Genomic DNA, 17,451 nt, shown 5'->3' with positions numbered 1-17,451 from the left:
ACAGACATTGTTAGCCAGGGCCCCCTAAAACATTCGTGGCCCTTCCCCCAAATGGGCCGCTCCCTGCTGCTTCCCCCCTGCTTTAAACTCATTTATGCATATGTATTTGAATATGTGTGTTTGTATATATATATATATATATATATATATACACAGGTATGGGATCCCTTATCCGGAAACCCGTTATCCAGAAAGCCCCAAACTACGGAAAGCCCGTCTCCCATAGACTCCATTTGAATCAAGTAATTCATAATTTAAAAACTCATTTCCTTTTTCTCTGTAGTAATTAAACAGCACCTTCCTTTATTGTGTATTTTATAAAAAACATGCATATATACACATATATATATATATAGAGAAAGAGAGAGAGAGAGAATATACATTTCAAGTTCAAATTACTTGCTAAATCTTTGAAGAAACGTATTGTGTAAAACCATATTAAAGTAGAATAATTACCTTCAGCGATTTCAGAGATCCCCTGAAAGCTCCTGCACTTCAGGTCTGACGAAATCCGCTGGAGCAGGCGGAGGTCCATTATGAGGCGAAAGTCCCTGCGCAACCCAGCTATTAGGTTGCGCAGGATAGCCCTCTTCCTCTCATGGACCCCTACTGGCCCCAGCGGCAGCCTGTCATACCCTGAGTGCAGGAGGAACGCGATAATATAGCGCCTCTCCTCCATTAGCAGCTCTGACACCCCAGGCATGATGCTCTCAGTGTGGTGACAGCAGGCTCAATGACACAAAATGGCCACAAGTCGCACATGTCATGAGATTCCAAAATCGGCACAAAATGGCCGCAAGTCGCGAGATTACAAAATCGCGATAAAAAAAATCGCCAAAATATACATAGTACTGTATTTTGCCCGACTAAATATTCACTGCTATGGTACTGTATATTATCACTACTAAATATTCACCGCTATTGTACTGTATATTTTGGCGACTAAATATTTACCTCTATAGTACTGTATATTAGTAGCGAAATTCCATACATGTCAAGACTTTAGTGAAATTGAGTAACCATATTTTATTGCCCAAAACTCATTTACTGTACTTTTCTATAATTTTTCGCCTGCCTGTAGTAGGAGTTAATTTTCGCATAGCCGAATGCGATATTTAGCGCGCCAAAGTTATAGTGAATCATGCGATCGTATTCTTTTCAGCGCGGAAATTAACACATGCGGTAAAACTAGCGTGAGAAATACCGCATGCGAAAAAGGCGACTTATCCCATGCGGTAATGCTGTAGTGAATCGCGCGCTAATTGTCGCGTCTTTTTTACCGCAAAAAAGCGTGCGATAATTTTTATCGCACTTTAGTGAATCGGGCCCATATAGTCTTAGAAAGTTTAATCCTTTATTGGCAGCTGTCAATGCTATGCATCAGTGTTGTCCTCCTGACTTCCCACCTTCCACAGCAACAGTGGCCAATCGCATAATTAGGTTATGGGGGCCATGCCAACATGGGTTTTCTCAGGAAAGAACTAAAGCACTTTCACTGCTATTGGTTAGAATTGTCCAGCTCTGAGTGGTGAATGTTTCTTCTTGGCTGACTCTATGCTTGCCTTCTGTGGCCTCACTACCGCTACACTACAGCAAATTATACTACTATATCAAGTCTGAAATATTGATATCATTGATGATCAGTGCATAGAAGGACACCTTGAAGTGTAATTAGGATGAAAATGTATGTTTGACATTATTGATATTTCAACATTTTCTTATGTGTTTAAAAGTCTTATGAAGTCTCTGTAAGCAGTGAATGATATTCTCAGTGTACACACCACACAGGAAGACTTTAGCCAGAAAAGGCAAACATTATTGGCCCAAAATCTGCCTTGCTGACATTTGGTGCAGTATTTTTTTTTTACGATTTTTACTGATTTAGCCCAACATTGTATACTTGAGGAGATTGTGCTGCACTGGGGTTTTAAAAATGCCCTCTTATGCTAATGTCACACAAAGCTTGTCTCCAATGGTTCTGAGCACCTCTTGCAGTTGCAACTTCTTTTAAAGGAGAAAGAAAGGTAAAAACTAAGTACCGTATATACTTGAGTATAAGCCGAGTTTTTGAGCTCCAAAAATGGGCTTAAAAAGACACCCTCGGCTTATACTCGAGTATATACGACAGCACCCCCCCCCATCCCGTGGACTGACGGGTCCCGCCGACGGCTCACTCTCACGTTCGCGTCATGTACATATGGTGGCAGCACCCCCCCCCCCCCCTGGACAGACGGGTCCCGCTGGCGGCTCGCATCGTCTCACTCTCTCACACGGCGAAGGGGTGCGGCACGCATCGTGTACATACGGCGGCAGCACCCCCCACTCCCTGCCGTGGGGCATCCGCCGGTGGCTCGCATTAGATTACTCCCACACGCGAGCCGCGGGTTGTGTACATACCCCCTGGACGGCCCCATCGGCGGCTCGCAGCGGCTCACTCTCACATGCACGGCTGGGGCTAGGGAGCGGGCGTCTCGCATTGTGCATATACGGCAGCACCACCGCATTGACCACCTTCCCCCCCTTCTTTAACTAAGGGCCCTAGCAGCAGAAAATATCAAAGTCCATTGCACCTTATGTAGAGGAGACTGCAGTTCTAAACATTCCCTGTGTGACTCTTGAGCTGAGGTTCAGGTGTCAGTGGTACGGGAAGTTGCTAGAGGAGGTATGCATGTATATGATTTGCACCAAGATAAGGACTAGTATGGTATGCCAGAACTACATGTACCCATATTGAGTGGAAAGGTGCACGTTGCTATGGCAATGCCAACCATCTTCCTGGGCTTAGCAACAAAAATTAGAGTGCCTGGATTTCTGATGTAATAGGATGCATTTATAGTTATAAAGTTATTAATAGTCATTTGTACAAAGTTATTAAGAGGGGTCACGCCAGCGGTTCGTGTCGGCGTGCATATGCAAGCGTGTGCACACTCTTAGGTGCGTGGCTTCGGGCTAGCGAGTGGGTATATGAAGAGCACAGGGAACTTGTGCATGCTTGTGTAGATATATGAGAGTATATACAGCAGCACTACCAGCCCCCCTCCCGTGGATGGACGGGTCCCGATGCAGCAGCTTATACAAGAGGTATGGGCAAGGCATTTCTCTTGCGTACACCACCTGCCCATACATATTCACTACACATGGGCATAGGAGAGGCACATACCTGCATATAGGTTTTTAGCAGTCACACTCCTCCATTGAATTACAGGGCAAATGCCCATACATATACACACAAATATAAGCAAACACATAAAGTTACACACAGACATGCATATGTACATATGTATCTATCTATAAGTACACAGATACATATACACATAAGGAGACATACAAATACACACTTAGAATTGCAGAAACACATATCCACACCCACATGTATATTGAATAAAAGTACAAACATTCCTGGGACTAAGAACTCAGGGGTTTATGTGACTAATGTCCATATCATTTATGTTACCCATGAATTTAAGTAGAAGTATAGCAGATTTAGATGTTGCTATGCATTTTTGCGTTTGCAGGATAGATAGATGATAGATAGATAGATAGATAGATAGATAGATAGATAGATAGATAGAAGCTTTGCTGTCAGTTGTGCTGGGAGACATGCCGCATTGTGATGGGAGGGCACACAGCAGGATGGCAAGTACTTGATACTTTGTATGGCAGCTTCCTTAGCCTTCCCAAACTTGCCTGACAGTTACAAAAAAAAAACACCCTAGGCTTATACTCGAGTCAATAAGTTTTTCCAGTTTTATTAGGTAAAATTAGGTACCTCGGCTTATATTCGGATCGGCTTATACTCGAGTATATACGGTAAGCTTTATCAGAAAGGTCTATGTAAATACAGCCATAAGCACTCACAGAAACGCTGCACTGACTTCTCTGAAAAAAGATTTCTTGTGTCTGTAATTCCTGTGCCACAAACACACAGCTTTCTGCTCTCTCCTGCTCCCCCCTCCCTCAAGAATGCTAAGAACTCACTCCCCCCCCTTAGGAATGTGGATCTGAGCAAATCAGCAGGAAGCTTCCTCATGGGGGCACATTTACTTACCCACGAACGGGCCGAATGCGTCCGATTGCGTTTTTTTCGTAATGATCGGTATTTTGCGATTTTTCGGAAAATTGTCGCAACTTTTTCGTTGCCATTCCGAATGTTGTGCAAAATCTGGCGATTTTTTCGTAGCGTTAAAACTTGCGCGAAAAGTCGAGCCTTTTTCGTAGCCATTCCGAAAGTTGCGCAAAATGTTGCAATTTTTTTCGTAGTGTTCGCGCCGAGTACGAAACATTCGGATTCATTCAAGCTTCAGTATGGTGACTTTTCTTGGGCCAGGTTGGAGCTGCAGGGTGCCATTGAGTCCTATGGGAGGCTTCCAAAATCATGCTAAGTCTGAAAGTTTTGCCCGCCGCTTAGGAGGGCTCAATACGAAAAAGTCGCGACAAGATACGAGCGCATCGTAATGGCTACGAAACACTTGCGTTTTTTCACGCGAATCATATTGGTAACGAAAAAGTCGCGACAATTTCCGAAAAGTCGTAAAGGCGCCGAAAAAATCGAAAAAAATACAAAAAAGTCGCAAAATGTTCGTTTTCCAATCGGAATTTTTCCAATTCGGTTCGGATTCGTGGGTTAGTAAATGTGCCCCATAGTCTTACAAACTGAGCATGTTCACTTAGTCTGGGTGTCTGTGCAGGAGTGAGGCATTATGGGAACTTTCTTTACACAGCTCAGCGTTTTTTCTTCCTATTTGGCATCTGATCTTCTGAACAGGTGAAATATGGGGACCACACAGTAGTACAGGTATGAGAGATGTTCCTTCAACCAAACTTAATAGGATCCACAGAAGTCAGAAGGGGGAAGGTATATGGCCTACTCAAAAAAGCCAGGGAGAATAAACCCTCTGTGTGACATTAGCATTTAAACTGATCTGAAGCAGTGCTGTCAACCGTCCAGACTGGACTGGAATGAAAAATAGGCCCTGGCATTTCAAGCACACAGAAGCACAACCAGCCCCCCAGCAGCCCACTAAATAGTCTATGGCATCTTAGAGCCAGCGCTGGATTTTTTATCCGGGAGCCCCAAGGCCGCCCCAATTCGTCAACCCCCCCCCCCACCATCGACATTTGGACTTGCATACGGAGCAGTGGGGAGAGGTACCCATTGCTCTGTATGGGAGCAAAATTTCAACATTTCGGTGCTGCCCTAGGCCCAGGCCTTTGTGGCCTCTCCACAAATTCCCTATGGCATTTGACAGAATCCACAGTTTTGGCCTGGCTGTGACAGGCACTTACTGCGCAAAATTTTGCAATGAGCCCTGTAACACGCAATTTACTTTAGTTAAAGGGGGTAATATAAAGTGTTTTATCTATAACAACTCACCACAGAAGAAGAGCGCACCATCCTGAGCCTTCAGCTAGGGGAGCGGATATCACTGTTTTTTATATAGCAGGCACTCATTGAGCAAATCTTCAGGCAGAATTCTTGATTAAAAAGTAGCTTTATTGGAGTACCACAATTGCCTTATGCGTTCATGCTCACAGACAGTCAAGCATAGACAAACTATTCATAAGGCGAAGAATTCTGCCTGAAGATTTGCTCAATTAGTGGCAACTCTACAAAAAAAAAACGTGATATCTCTTTAACAGACTTGTGTTGACTGAATTGGATGCTAATATAATTTGAAAATAATGCACCACAACTGCAATGTTAACTGCCACGTGTCATTGCGAGCAGGGTCGGATTGAGGGGTCTGAAATACAAGTGCTTTGGGAATGACTGCACATAATGGAGGAATTGTGGAGTAGGGAGCAGGTAGAATACTGCACAATGGAGGAATCATGGAGTAGGGAGCAGGTAGAATACTGCACAATGGAGGAATCATGGAGTAGGGAGCAGGTAAAATGCTGCACAATGGAGGAGTCGTGGAGTAGGGAGCAGGTAGAATGCTGCACAATGGAGAAATCATGGAGTAGGGAGCAGGTAGAATGCTGCACAATGGAGAAATCATGGAGTAGGGAGCAGGTAGAATGCTGCACAATGGAGAAATCATGGAGTAGGGAGCAGGTAGAATGCTGCACAATGGAGGAATCATGGAGTAGGGAGAAGGTAGAATACTGCACAATGGAGGAATCATGGAGTAGGGACCAGGTAGAATACTGCACAATGGAGGAATCATGGGGTTCAGGTAGAATACTGCACAATGGAGGAATCATAGAGTAGGGAGCAGGTAAAATACTGCACAATGGAGGAATCATGGAGTAGGGAGCAGGTAGAATACTGCACAATGGAGGAATCATGGAGTAGGGAGCAGGTAGAATACTGCACAATGGAGGAATCATGGAGTAGGGAGAAGGTAGAATACTGCACAATGGAGGAATCATGGAGTAGGGACCAGGTAGAATACTGCACAATGGAGGAATCATGGGGAGCAGGTAGAATACTGCACAATGGAGGAATCATAAAATAGGGAGCAGGTAAAATACTGCACAATGGAGGAATCAGGGTGCATGACAGATGAGGTAGGTAGGGAGCAGACAGGACAAAGGACGTTGCAGCTTACCCATAGGTAGCAAGTAAAATTTTGCAAAACGAAGGATTCAAGGTTTAGGATGGAGGGAGGTGGGGGGAGTGAGCAGGACAGAGAAAGTATGCTCCAGCCCGGTACAATCGCATGCACAAAAAATGAGATTTCAGCTTGTGGAGGGAGCAGGACGCACTGTCATTTTGAACGGGTCCTAAAATGGACAAGGGGGCGGGTTTCGCCTGAGAGCTCCCCCTACCCTTAGCACTACCAGTCTGATCTCTCCGCCCTCCCGTAGTCGCATCGCCGTTTTGCCCTGAGGCCGATACAGGGAGTAGCCCCTCGGAGTGAGGAGCCACAGGCTAGTGTCTTTCTCCTTTTGGCTCACCCCCACACAGCATGGCCAAATGGGGCTCACCCTTCGTATTTGCTCTGGCCTGTTTGGCTTTGAGCTGGAGAGGTAAGTACACATTTGTGTTTGGGTTGGGGGTGCAAGGGAGACAGTAGCTGTCAGAGTATTGCTGCGAGACAATAGCCGGGTGTTTCATGCATTATTAGTAGTACAAACTACAGAGGGACAGTGCTCTTGCAGTCACAGGACACAAAATCACATATTTGCGTCCCGTTGTTCAGTGCATGGGGTGTGATGTGGCCGTGTGGGGAATTTGGCCCCCGGCTGCCAACTACAAGTCCCAGACCAACAGCAGCTGCTGTTTTTGTTTAGGCCTGTCTATTTTATACCTATTGCAAATAATAATATGTATGGGCCATTATAAACTATGTTTTGCTACATATTTAAAGAGGCACAGGAGTGAAGCTGAAAGTGTAAATTATGATTTGCTTTATTTATTAGAAGTCTCTTTGTTATACAATTATTAATATAGGTGGTACAGTAATTGGGATACTGGCCTGTGATGAGTCTGTGAGGAGTATAGAGAAAAGATCTCAGGTGTCCCAGAATCCCCTGGCAACTGATACTGGAAGTTGTAACTGAGCAACAGCTTAAATCTGCAGATTAGACGATCCCTTATACATCACAGTTGCACAATTGCACATATGTATGTGGGGCTCAATGGGCATTCATTCCTTCTTCTCAGTTGGACCTCAGTAAGCATTGTGCTTGGACTGAACCCCCCTAAATTGCACTCCTCAAGCTTTGAGCAACATCTGGCATTATTATAAAACTAATAAAGAGTACATTTGTTCTGTGTTTTAGAGAACTAGCCTTGTTGCAGCAGAAGGATTAGGTCCAGCTGTCATTAGGCAGGTGTAACCACTAAGGCAGTGTTGTACCCCTTAGGGCAGTGTCACATTGGGTGTTTTCAGAGAAAAAGATCCACTGACTTTTGCTTCTTGTTCTGTATACACAGCATGGCCTGTCACAGTACAAAATGGGTGGTTTTCACAGCAGATTCCACCCCAAACGAGGTGCCTAGGGTCCACTAGACTTTGGGTAATGGCATATGGGCGATTGTATCTATCACTGCTATTCAGTGGAAAATGGTAGCAGACTAAACACACTGTCTGCCTGTCACATCTCTGATGTTGTTAAAAAACACATGGGGCCATCTTGCCTGTGGTAAATCTGTGCTATCTCATGAGGTATGTTCTTCCAATTCACCTTAATGTCACAGTGAAAGCGACTTGGGGCTGTTTTATTGTCTGCAGTAGCAGATTTACCTCAGGCAACAAATTGTCTCAAATGCCATTGCCCTTAAGGTGGCTACACCGAGCAATTTTCGATCTTTCGTGCGACCGATGGTCGTTCCCACCCTCCACTGACATTCAGGGCTGAATCGTCAGATATGGAGGTAGAAACAACAGAAATTCTACCTCCTTCTTCCGATTGAGCCCTGAATGTAGATTTTGCTCGGGCGTGATCAAAATCTTTTAACCTGCCCCAGCGACGAGTCGACCGATATCGGCAGCCTCGTTGAGCCGCAATACACGCACCGAATATCATAAGAAACAATGTTCGTACAATATCATCAGTGCTTGTATGGCTTTAGAAGTGGTTATTGTCATACAGTGACGTTTTGTTTTACACCGAGCAGCAGCAGACAAAACTCTATTACTGTTCTACTTTAAAGCACCAGTAGGAAGCAGCATAGGCAGGAGCACCATCAAATGAGTAGATATTAACAGCACCCATGTTCATTTTTTGTTTTGCCTCTACAGCACAGTTGTTTTATGCAGTGAATCCCATTTTGGGATTTTACCCTGAATCCTTTGTAAAAGAATTGGCCAAATACCAAGATACATTTGCATATTCAAATTAGCTAATGGAAAGATTAAAGAAAACTGTGAGTGGGGTGTGCAGTTAAAAAATATCAACTTCCATATATATGTGACGAAAAGTCATGTGATTTTAAGGATTTGGTTCAGCCAGGCACATGGATTTGGCCAATTCCGAATCTTGCTAAAAAATAGGCTGAATCTTGGCCGAATCCCAAACCAAAACATGGATTCCGTGCATCCCTAATTTGTATATACATCCTGGCATAATAGTGGGCTGCTTAGTCAGAAAATCTTTTTATATGCCCTTTGATGACCTCAGAACTTTTAGATTATCAAGTTTTTATACATTTACATTAATTATTATCCATACACTTTAAATGACAACTATCAGGTACAAACAGTTATCCACTAAACCATTTACATCTTAATAAAGCTGAAATATTATTTATATTTTGGGAATGTGTGAAAAAAGGGAACAAAAAGGTATTGTTCAGTGGCGTGTAGGCATTCTGTGCTGTCAACAGTTTTTTTGTATCAAATGATCCTCTGCCAAAGGATTGGCTAATCCTTAGTCACTTAATAAAATTTGGATTACAGTTGTATCACTATAGCTATCATTAGGGATTTAGAGAGTGAATGCAGCTTCCTTCTGTTAGTGTGTATAGTTAATGTGCATATATCACTTTCCAGGACCAGTTCTGGAAAAGGGCAGAGTGGGCATTTCCCTTTGATCCCCAGCATTAAAGAGGCCCTTTGTAGGAGGGAAGGCAAATACAAGTTTGAATGGTATATTACGCTGAAAATCAATGTTTGATATTTTCTGTCTTCACACTGAGGATGTCCAGTTTTGGCGATGATAAGGTTTGATATTCAACAACTTATGGTCAGCCCAGAGTTATGCAATTTCCTTTTTCCACTCCAGATGTAGATCTGGACTTCTCTTCCTGGCACACTTCTCGTTTCTGTGGTCTTCTTGCTTGTTTTTGTTATTTATGCTAAATCCAGTTTTACTCACTTTCTTGATAAAATACTTTTAGCCACAGGTGAAGCAATTTAATTCTTGAATCACAGGATGACCTGTGACCATTCTACAAGGCTCTTTGCCTTTGAACCACAATTTGCCATAACTGTGTGGTTGTTCATTTGCTCGCAATAAATAGGTTGCACTTACATGTGGACAGTTCTAAAGGACAAGAAAAGAGAAAATTTCTGCCCTATGCTAGGGCACTCATCAATAAAAAACAAACTAGATTATTTTGGTTGGGTAGGCCCTCCGGAGGGCCCCATACATGGGCCAAAAAGTTGCTTACACAGTCTGAAGAGGGTTAAATTGCCATCTTTTATCTGCCTGTGTATGACTAGGAAAAGGAAAGGTTACGTCACTGAGGGCTGCCAAATGTTAGCTATCCCCAAGTTACAGTTATTTACCTGATAACCAGGGCTATCACCGGCCCAGGTTACTTCTGAGCGAGAGCCATGGAGAGATCATCTTCTGATTCTTCATTCTTCAAGGGCCCCCAGACCAATACATATGCAGTAGAGTGGAAAGGCTTGCCTTTTGCTAAAAGTTTGTCTTTTTACTCAAGAATAATAGTAAAATGTCACAAATAAACCTTTTTACACCAAGGGGCCCATTCATTAAAGTACGATTTAGTCCGAATGGAAAAATGTTTTATTTTTTCTGCTTTTAAAACTGTGCATGTTTTCTACAAAATTTTCATTAATTTCCGCGACTTTTTCGCAATTTGCGTCAATTTGTGTGACAAAATCGCATTTGTCGCAACGAGTACGAAAGTTTTGGATTTGTTCAAGGTTCGGTATCGTGACTTTCCTTGGGCCAGGTTGGAGCTGCAGAGTGCCATTGAGCCCTATGGGAGACTTTCCTTGTGCCAGGTTGGAGCTGCAGAGTGCCATTGAGTCCTATGGGAGGCTTCCAAAAACTTGCACAGAAGGTTCAAAGTCAGAAAGTTTTTGCGCCTTTTACGATCGTTCGGATCATACCATCATATTTTCGTACGCCCATGATCCGATATTTTCGTGCTTCAGAAAATATCGAATTTAATCCGAATCTTTTGTATTGTACTTTTAGAAGGACTTTGATAAATGGGCCCCCAAGTGTCAGAGCTTGACTGTTATTGTATTTTCACTTCATGCTGTAAACTAGCAACACTGGAAAGTTAGTAACTTAAAAGCCATAACATTAAAAAAAAAAGTTGCTTAAAATATGGGCCCCTTAACTCTATGCTAGCACAGGTATAGGACCCATTATCCAGAATGCTCGGGACCAAGGGTATTCCGGATAAGGGGTCTTTCCGTAATTTGGGTCTCTATACCTTAAGTCTACAAAAAAAATCAATAAACCATTAATTAAACCAAATAGGATTGTTTTGCATCCAATAAGGATTAATTATATCTTAGCTGGGATCAATTAAAAGGTACTGTTTTATTACTACAGAGAAAAAGGAAATCAGTTTTAAAATTCTGAATTATTTGATTAAAATGGAGTCTATGGGAGACAGGCTTTCTGTAATTCGGAGCTTTCTGCATAATAGGTTTCCGGATAAGGGATCCCATACCTGTATATGTTTCTAGTGAAAAGAAGAGCAAATCATTAATAAAGAAGTGAACAGGTGAAATAGAAAATATAAAGAAAAATGCAAAATAAGTGAAAATTCCATTTTTGGGTAGTACTTCACTAAAAGGAGAAAGAAAGGCTAAATCACTAGGGGTTGCCAAATATTAGTCACCCCCCAGTGATTGTTAACGCTTACCTGAAACCCACGGCCGATGCTCCTCTTAGCACCGGGCCGTGGTAAATGCAAGTGAACGATTCTCTTCCTTCCTTGTCCTTTCACAGCGATCCTGGGGCCTGTGCATGCACAGTTGATTAAAAAAGCCAACTTCTTTGTTGTTCAGCTTTTCACTGTACTGCGGAGAGGAACGCTTGCTCGCATACACCCCAGCTGGCACACCCCTGTGATTGTAACTTTCCTTCTCCCTTAAAAGTTATTCAGATTAAATAATTGATGGTTAGCCCTGGGTACATGCCACATTTGCCCAAGTGGGCCTGTCTGTCACTCAGTACAGTATTTTAAGTGATGATATTAGGAGCAATGCTGGTGCAGATGGCTCTAGAAAAAGTGTGGATCACTGTGCCAAACCATTTTTTTCTACCTTTCTTGGACTTCTCTATACTTAGACTAGTGGCACATGGGTGGTTTTTATTTCAGCAGAGAAAAGCTGATTCCCTGATTCCAACTCCCTTAATGTATTTGCGCTGACATGTATAAGACTGGGCTGTCAGTGCACAGAGAACTGAAACCCTAAGCCTAAGGTATGCAAGTTTGCGCCAGAATCACATGTGTGTGTGCTTGTTGACTGGCTCATCCTGTGCCTAAGGGTTCATTTAGTCAGCACTCCCCAGTTTTAGACACAGTTTGCTCACAATGCAGTGTTTTTCCCATAATTCAAGAGTCCTTGAAGGGGTGATACACCTGATGTAGTTGCAGCTCCTGCATAAAAATGAACACACTTGCATGCACACTTCAGTAAAAATCGGACACATTTCCACTGAAAATTTTCTGTATTCTGATGGCATGTCTTTTGGCACTCTGTGCATGATTCTTTAGGCTCAAGATACAGACAGCTGTGGGAACCCTGAAGCTTCTGGAAACTTCAAGGATGGTGGTAGCCCCAGAATGGCCCTCTGCCAATAGGCGCACTTGGGCATGCTTTTTGAAACAAAAGAGCATAGTAGTTCAAAGCAGCATTAGAAACAAGAATCTTAAATGAATGTAATTTTTTTTATGCAGTGACTGCAAATGATGTGCAGTTGCACTTTGTGCAACTTTACTGATAGATGCATTCGTAACACATATTGCAGCCAGTTTGTGTGGTTGGCAAGGTTTGAACTGTCAGCCATAAAAATTAATTGGCACAGTTTATATTGTGGGGATCCTCCTTACTGTGTAGTTTAGTGTACACATGTGGTTTTAAATGAATCAGAAGACCTGGGGCATTCATATTTATGATGTTTAACCTTTTTACTTGGGCTAGTAAGATATAAAATGCTACAAAACGTTAACTTTTGAGATGATTTTCAGAAATTTTGTAAAAATATATTATGTTGGAATGCTTTCTGGTTTTCTACTTTTGGTTACAAAGACATGTTTAAACATATTTAATTATTGGAAATGTCTACTTTCGGCATATGTGCGGTTTTATATGAAATCTTAATGTCACTGTAAGCCTTAAACATTCCTATGTAACTTCCATGGTGCTGTTCCCAAGTTACCTCCTCAAAGGGCACTCTTGTCTTTGTTACTTTATTAATGTAGTACATGTAAAACCTTCTGTAAATCTGTGTGTATTAGGCTAGCCAGTTTTATCAGTCCTTCTGGCAACTGTGGGAGGAAATTTTAATTTGACAGAAAAATAGCACTATTTTGGCTGTCAGCCTCAAACAGCATGTTGTTCAACCCAAACATCCTTTTTCAAATAATCTGTTGCTTCAGCTGAATTAAACAAAAGTGATACACTCACTACCTTGTTCTACATCTTACATTTGGTTGATAGGAACTTGCCTCATGAGGAAACTTCAGACAACTTTGAAAAATTGAAGCAACACGTATGCCATCCCACCAACGGTGATTCACGTTCTTGCTGGTGAGAAGGCATTTTGGGGAGATGAGTCACTCTCGGTAGCAAAGATTTATTGTGGTATTGCCCTGTGGTAGGATCTAGCAATCGCCTACAAGTTAGAAAACAAAAGCAAATATCTGATTGGTTGCTATGGGCAACATCTCAGGTGATGTTTGTCTCCAGTGTTAATAAATATACCCCTTAATAATTGCCACAATTTAATCTAGGGGCCAATACCCTTGGGGATGCAGTTGAATGTTGGATACAATAAAGATTGCTTCTGATTTCTTCCATGTCTAGGGGGACACAGGGACTGTGGAGTAAAGGGTCACTCCCATCAGGAGGCAGGTCACTCATGACATCAGAGTTGAGAACCCTCCTTCACTCCCTTTATTCCCTGCTACCCTGGAAAGAAGCCCGTTTTCCCAGTGTCCTTCATCCAGGGGGCCAGGAGTGGCCTCTAGGTAGGCCCAGCTAAAGCATTCTGTAGTTAGTGATTAGCACTAACAACTGGGGTAAATGCTGTGTCAGGCCCTGTCTGTTCACCAGTGGCGAGCCCCCTATGTGGGATTCCCCAGAGTGTGCCTTTGTGTGGAAGAACACTACCGGCGCGCACACACAAATGCACTGCATCAGCTCTCCCTCCGATTTAGTTATCATGGCTGATAGTAGGGGCAATCTGTTCTCCAAGAGGGCCAGACACACTAACCATGCTGTTACCAAGCATTTCTCCATACAGTACCCCTTCCCTAAGGAGGCCATCAAGAAGTGGAGCATGCCCCAGTCTTGCGACTCTTCAAGGCCACTGCTCTCCCAGTGCTGCACACTTCGGCCTGTAAAGATCCTACTGATAAAAAGTTAGGCCTGCTCAAGCCGAACTTTCTCTCAGCGACCTGTCCTAGCATCCACTTGGGTGAGACACGCGGTTGAGACGGGGTCCAGCTCCCTTCTACAAACCACTCATGAAGGCAGCTCTAAGGAACAGATGTATGAAACCCAGTTATTGTACAGCGCTGCAGAATATGTTGGCGCTTTATAAATAAATGTTAATAATAACAGATAGTATAGCTAGCTTCCTACATTTAGGAGGCTAATTAGTTTTTAGTGGATGCTTCCCTCGATGTAGCCCAGGTCCAGGCAAGGGCCTCCGCTCTTTCTGTTGCAGCTCATAGGGCCTTATGGCAAAAGCTTCAGTCTGCTCACCTTAGCAGGGGGGTGCCTTTGGTATTTTGCAGATATCTGGAGGCAAAATGTGGAAGACCTTTGGGTCATCAAATAAATTTCAGCCAGCTAACGGTTACAGTTTCACCACATTCCCCCAAGGCACTTCATGTCCAGAATTCCCTCACAGTCCCTCAAACTAGAAGCCTCCCTCTCCATAATAGACAAGCTGCGTGAGATGGGGGTGATTGTGTCAGCCTCTCGAGCCCAAAGGTTCCAGGGTTTTTATTTTAATCTTTTTATTGTTCCAAAGAAGGATGGGTCCTTCCAACTCCTGAAGAGATGGATAATCTACCACAAGTTGACTATCATTCCGGCCCTGGAACCAGGAGACTTCTTGGCTTCTCTGGATATTTGAAACGCATACCTGCATGTCACAATTTTTCTTTCTCATCAACAATTTCTGAGATTTGCCTTTCAGAATCAGCATTTTTGATTTGTTGCTCTACCTTTTGGCCTGTCCTCAGTGTCACGAAGATTATAGCCGCCATAATGCTGTATTTGGATGACCTCCTCATCAAAGCAAGATACAAAGCCCTAGGGGGCACAATGTATAACTGACAGTACAGAAACTTCAGATGTTCAGTTGGTCTATTAATGTGCACAAGTTTTCCCTGTCACCGAGTCAAAATATGCAGTTTCTGGGGCTTAAGTTCCAGACAGCACTGCAGAAAGTATTCCTCACCTGGGAGAAACAGCTCAAGATTCAGTCCATCAGGCTGCCAATAACATCAGCATACCCAAAGGTTCAGACATGCATGAGGGTCTTGGGATTGATGATCTCCACTATGGAGGCAGTCTCATTTGCCCAATTTCATCTTCACCCCCTCCAGATGGCAATATTGAAGCTTTGGAACAGGACATCACTTCACCAGAGGATAGCCTTACTGGAGAACACTCTGAGGTCATTAAGCTCGGACAACCCCACAGCGGTGGTATATATATAAATTGACAGGGGGGCACAAGAAGCAAAAAGGCAAACCAGGAAGTGGCCCTCATCCTAGAGTGGGCAGACCAAACTGCCACCCAAATATCTGCAATACACATTCCCGGAGTGATCAACACAGAGGCCGGCTTTTTAAGCAGACACCAGCTGGATTTGGTAGAGTGGGAACTACACCAGGATTCATTTCAAATTGAAATGAAATCAATCTCCTGGTGTCCAGACACAGTTGAAAGGTACCCGAATTCTCAGCAAGAAGGCGCCACCAGTCAAGAGCCCTTGATACCTCGTGGGTGCACAGGAATCTTGCATCAGCTAAGCAAGTTTGCAGGACGGCCATCTATCAGTTCATTACTTACCTGTCTGCAGAGGCAATCTTCAGATGGAAGGTGCTCCAGGCACTGATTACCCATATGGTCAGAGTTCTTTTCTCCCGTCTGTTGAATTGCTTTGGTATGTCCCCACAGACCCTGTGTTCCCCTAGACATGGGAGAGATTCATATACTTATGGTTAAATCTTTTTCTCTCCCCTCCCAGAACTCTTGTTCAAATATGCCATCAGTTTTGTTGAAAGTTGTTCCTTCTATTCTGTATACATGATATCTTGTGTCCGACTTCTATCCCTTAGAAAAATCCTTCAGGGCAGAGCAGCTCCCCCTTGCTTCTGCTCTCTCCCCTCTCTGCTGTAATACGATCTTAGAGTTGCTTCCTGTCTGCACCCTGGCGCCTGGAAGTGAAGTCAGACAAAGTTAAAATGGCTGCTGCTATCTTAGTTAACTTTGGTAAAGATTTCTGCAGAAATATAGGGTTCTAGCTTGCACTATTGTGACTAATCTATTGGCAATAAAATGCCTGAATAGCTTTCCTTGTCTTTTAAACAATCAAGCTCACATTACTGTAAATCTGCCATAGCTTTGTGCTCAGTATTGCATTAGTTCAGTGCTGTCCAACTGGCGGCTCGCGACCCCCCTCTGTGTGGCCCCCCACTTGTCTAGGTGCTTTGATGGCTTACTCTTGTGTAAGCTTTAAATGGTATCAGTACTGCCGCCCTGCATGGTAAACCCTCTGTATTGTTGAAAAATTTAATCCCCTGTGTTGTTCACACCTTTTAATCTCTGCATTGTTCCCCCCCTGCAGTGTTCACACCTCAGGCTCAGACAGTAATCACCCACATTGTTCCCCTGTTCACACCTCAGACAGACTGTATGAAACCCACAAATAATCCCTGCACACTACAAAAAAAACATATACTGAGGTGGTACTGCAATTAAAAAGTTTTTTAATATATAGTTATTGTGCAGACTGTAGGAGCAGTGCCAGCAATGTGTCACTGTATGCTGCCTGTGTGTGCCATACAGCATAGGGCAGGCAGAGTATGGCACACACAGGCAGGGTAGGGCAGGCAGAGTATGGCACACATAGGCAGGCTAGGGCAGGCAGAGTATGGCACACACAGGCAGGGTTGGGCAGGCAGAGTATGGCACACACAGGCAGGGTAGAGCAGGCAGAGTATGGTACACACAGGCAGGGTAGGGCAGGCAGAGTATGGCACACACAGGCCAAGTATGGCACAAACCAGCCAAGAATGGCACACACAGTCAAAGTATGGCACACGCAGGCAGGGTAGGGAAGGCAGAGTATGGCACAGGCAGGCAGGGTAGGGAAGGCAGAGTATGGCACACACAGGCAGGGTAGGGAAGGCAGAGTATGGCACACACAGGCAGGGTAGGGAAGGCAGAGTATGGCGCACACAGGCAGGGTAGGGAAGGCAGAGTATGGCGCACACAGGCAGGGTAGGGAAGGCAGAGTATGGCACACACAGGCAGGGTAGGGAAGGCAGAGTATGGCACACACAGGCCAAGTATGGCACAAACCAGCCAAGAATGGCACACA

General features: G+C 43.8%; 1 protein-coding gene across 4 annotated transcripts in view; it reads left to right on the top strand.

Moving 5' to 3' along the window:
- Positions 1 to 6,766: 6,766 nt before the first annotated feature.
- cd99l2 (CD99 molecule like 2) overlaps positions 6,767 to 17,451 on the top strand; it is a 44,493-nt gene continuing 33,808 nt past the window's right edge. Inside the window, exon 1 of one of the 4 annotated variants that reach the window (XM_031890220.1) lies at positions 6,767 to 6,975. In XM_031890220.1, the coding sequence (XP_031746080.1) occupies positions 6,915 to 6,975 (61 nt within the window). In that variant the 5' untranslated portion in view covers positions 6,767 to 6,914. 4 annotated transcript variants of the gene reach the window in all.

Source organism: Xenopus tropicalis, chromosome 8 (assembly GCF_000004195.4).
Source record: "Xenopus tropicalis strain Nigerian chromosome 8, UCB_Xtro_10.0, whole genome shotgun sequence".
NCBI lineage: Eukaryota > Metazoa > Chordata > Amphibia > Anura > Pipidae > Xenopus > Xenopus tropicalis.
The sequence above is the reverse complement of the archived record's forward strand: the minus strand, read 5'-3'. Positions and strand labels throughout refer to the sequence as shown.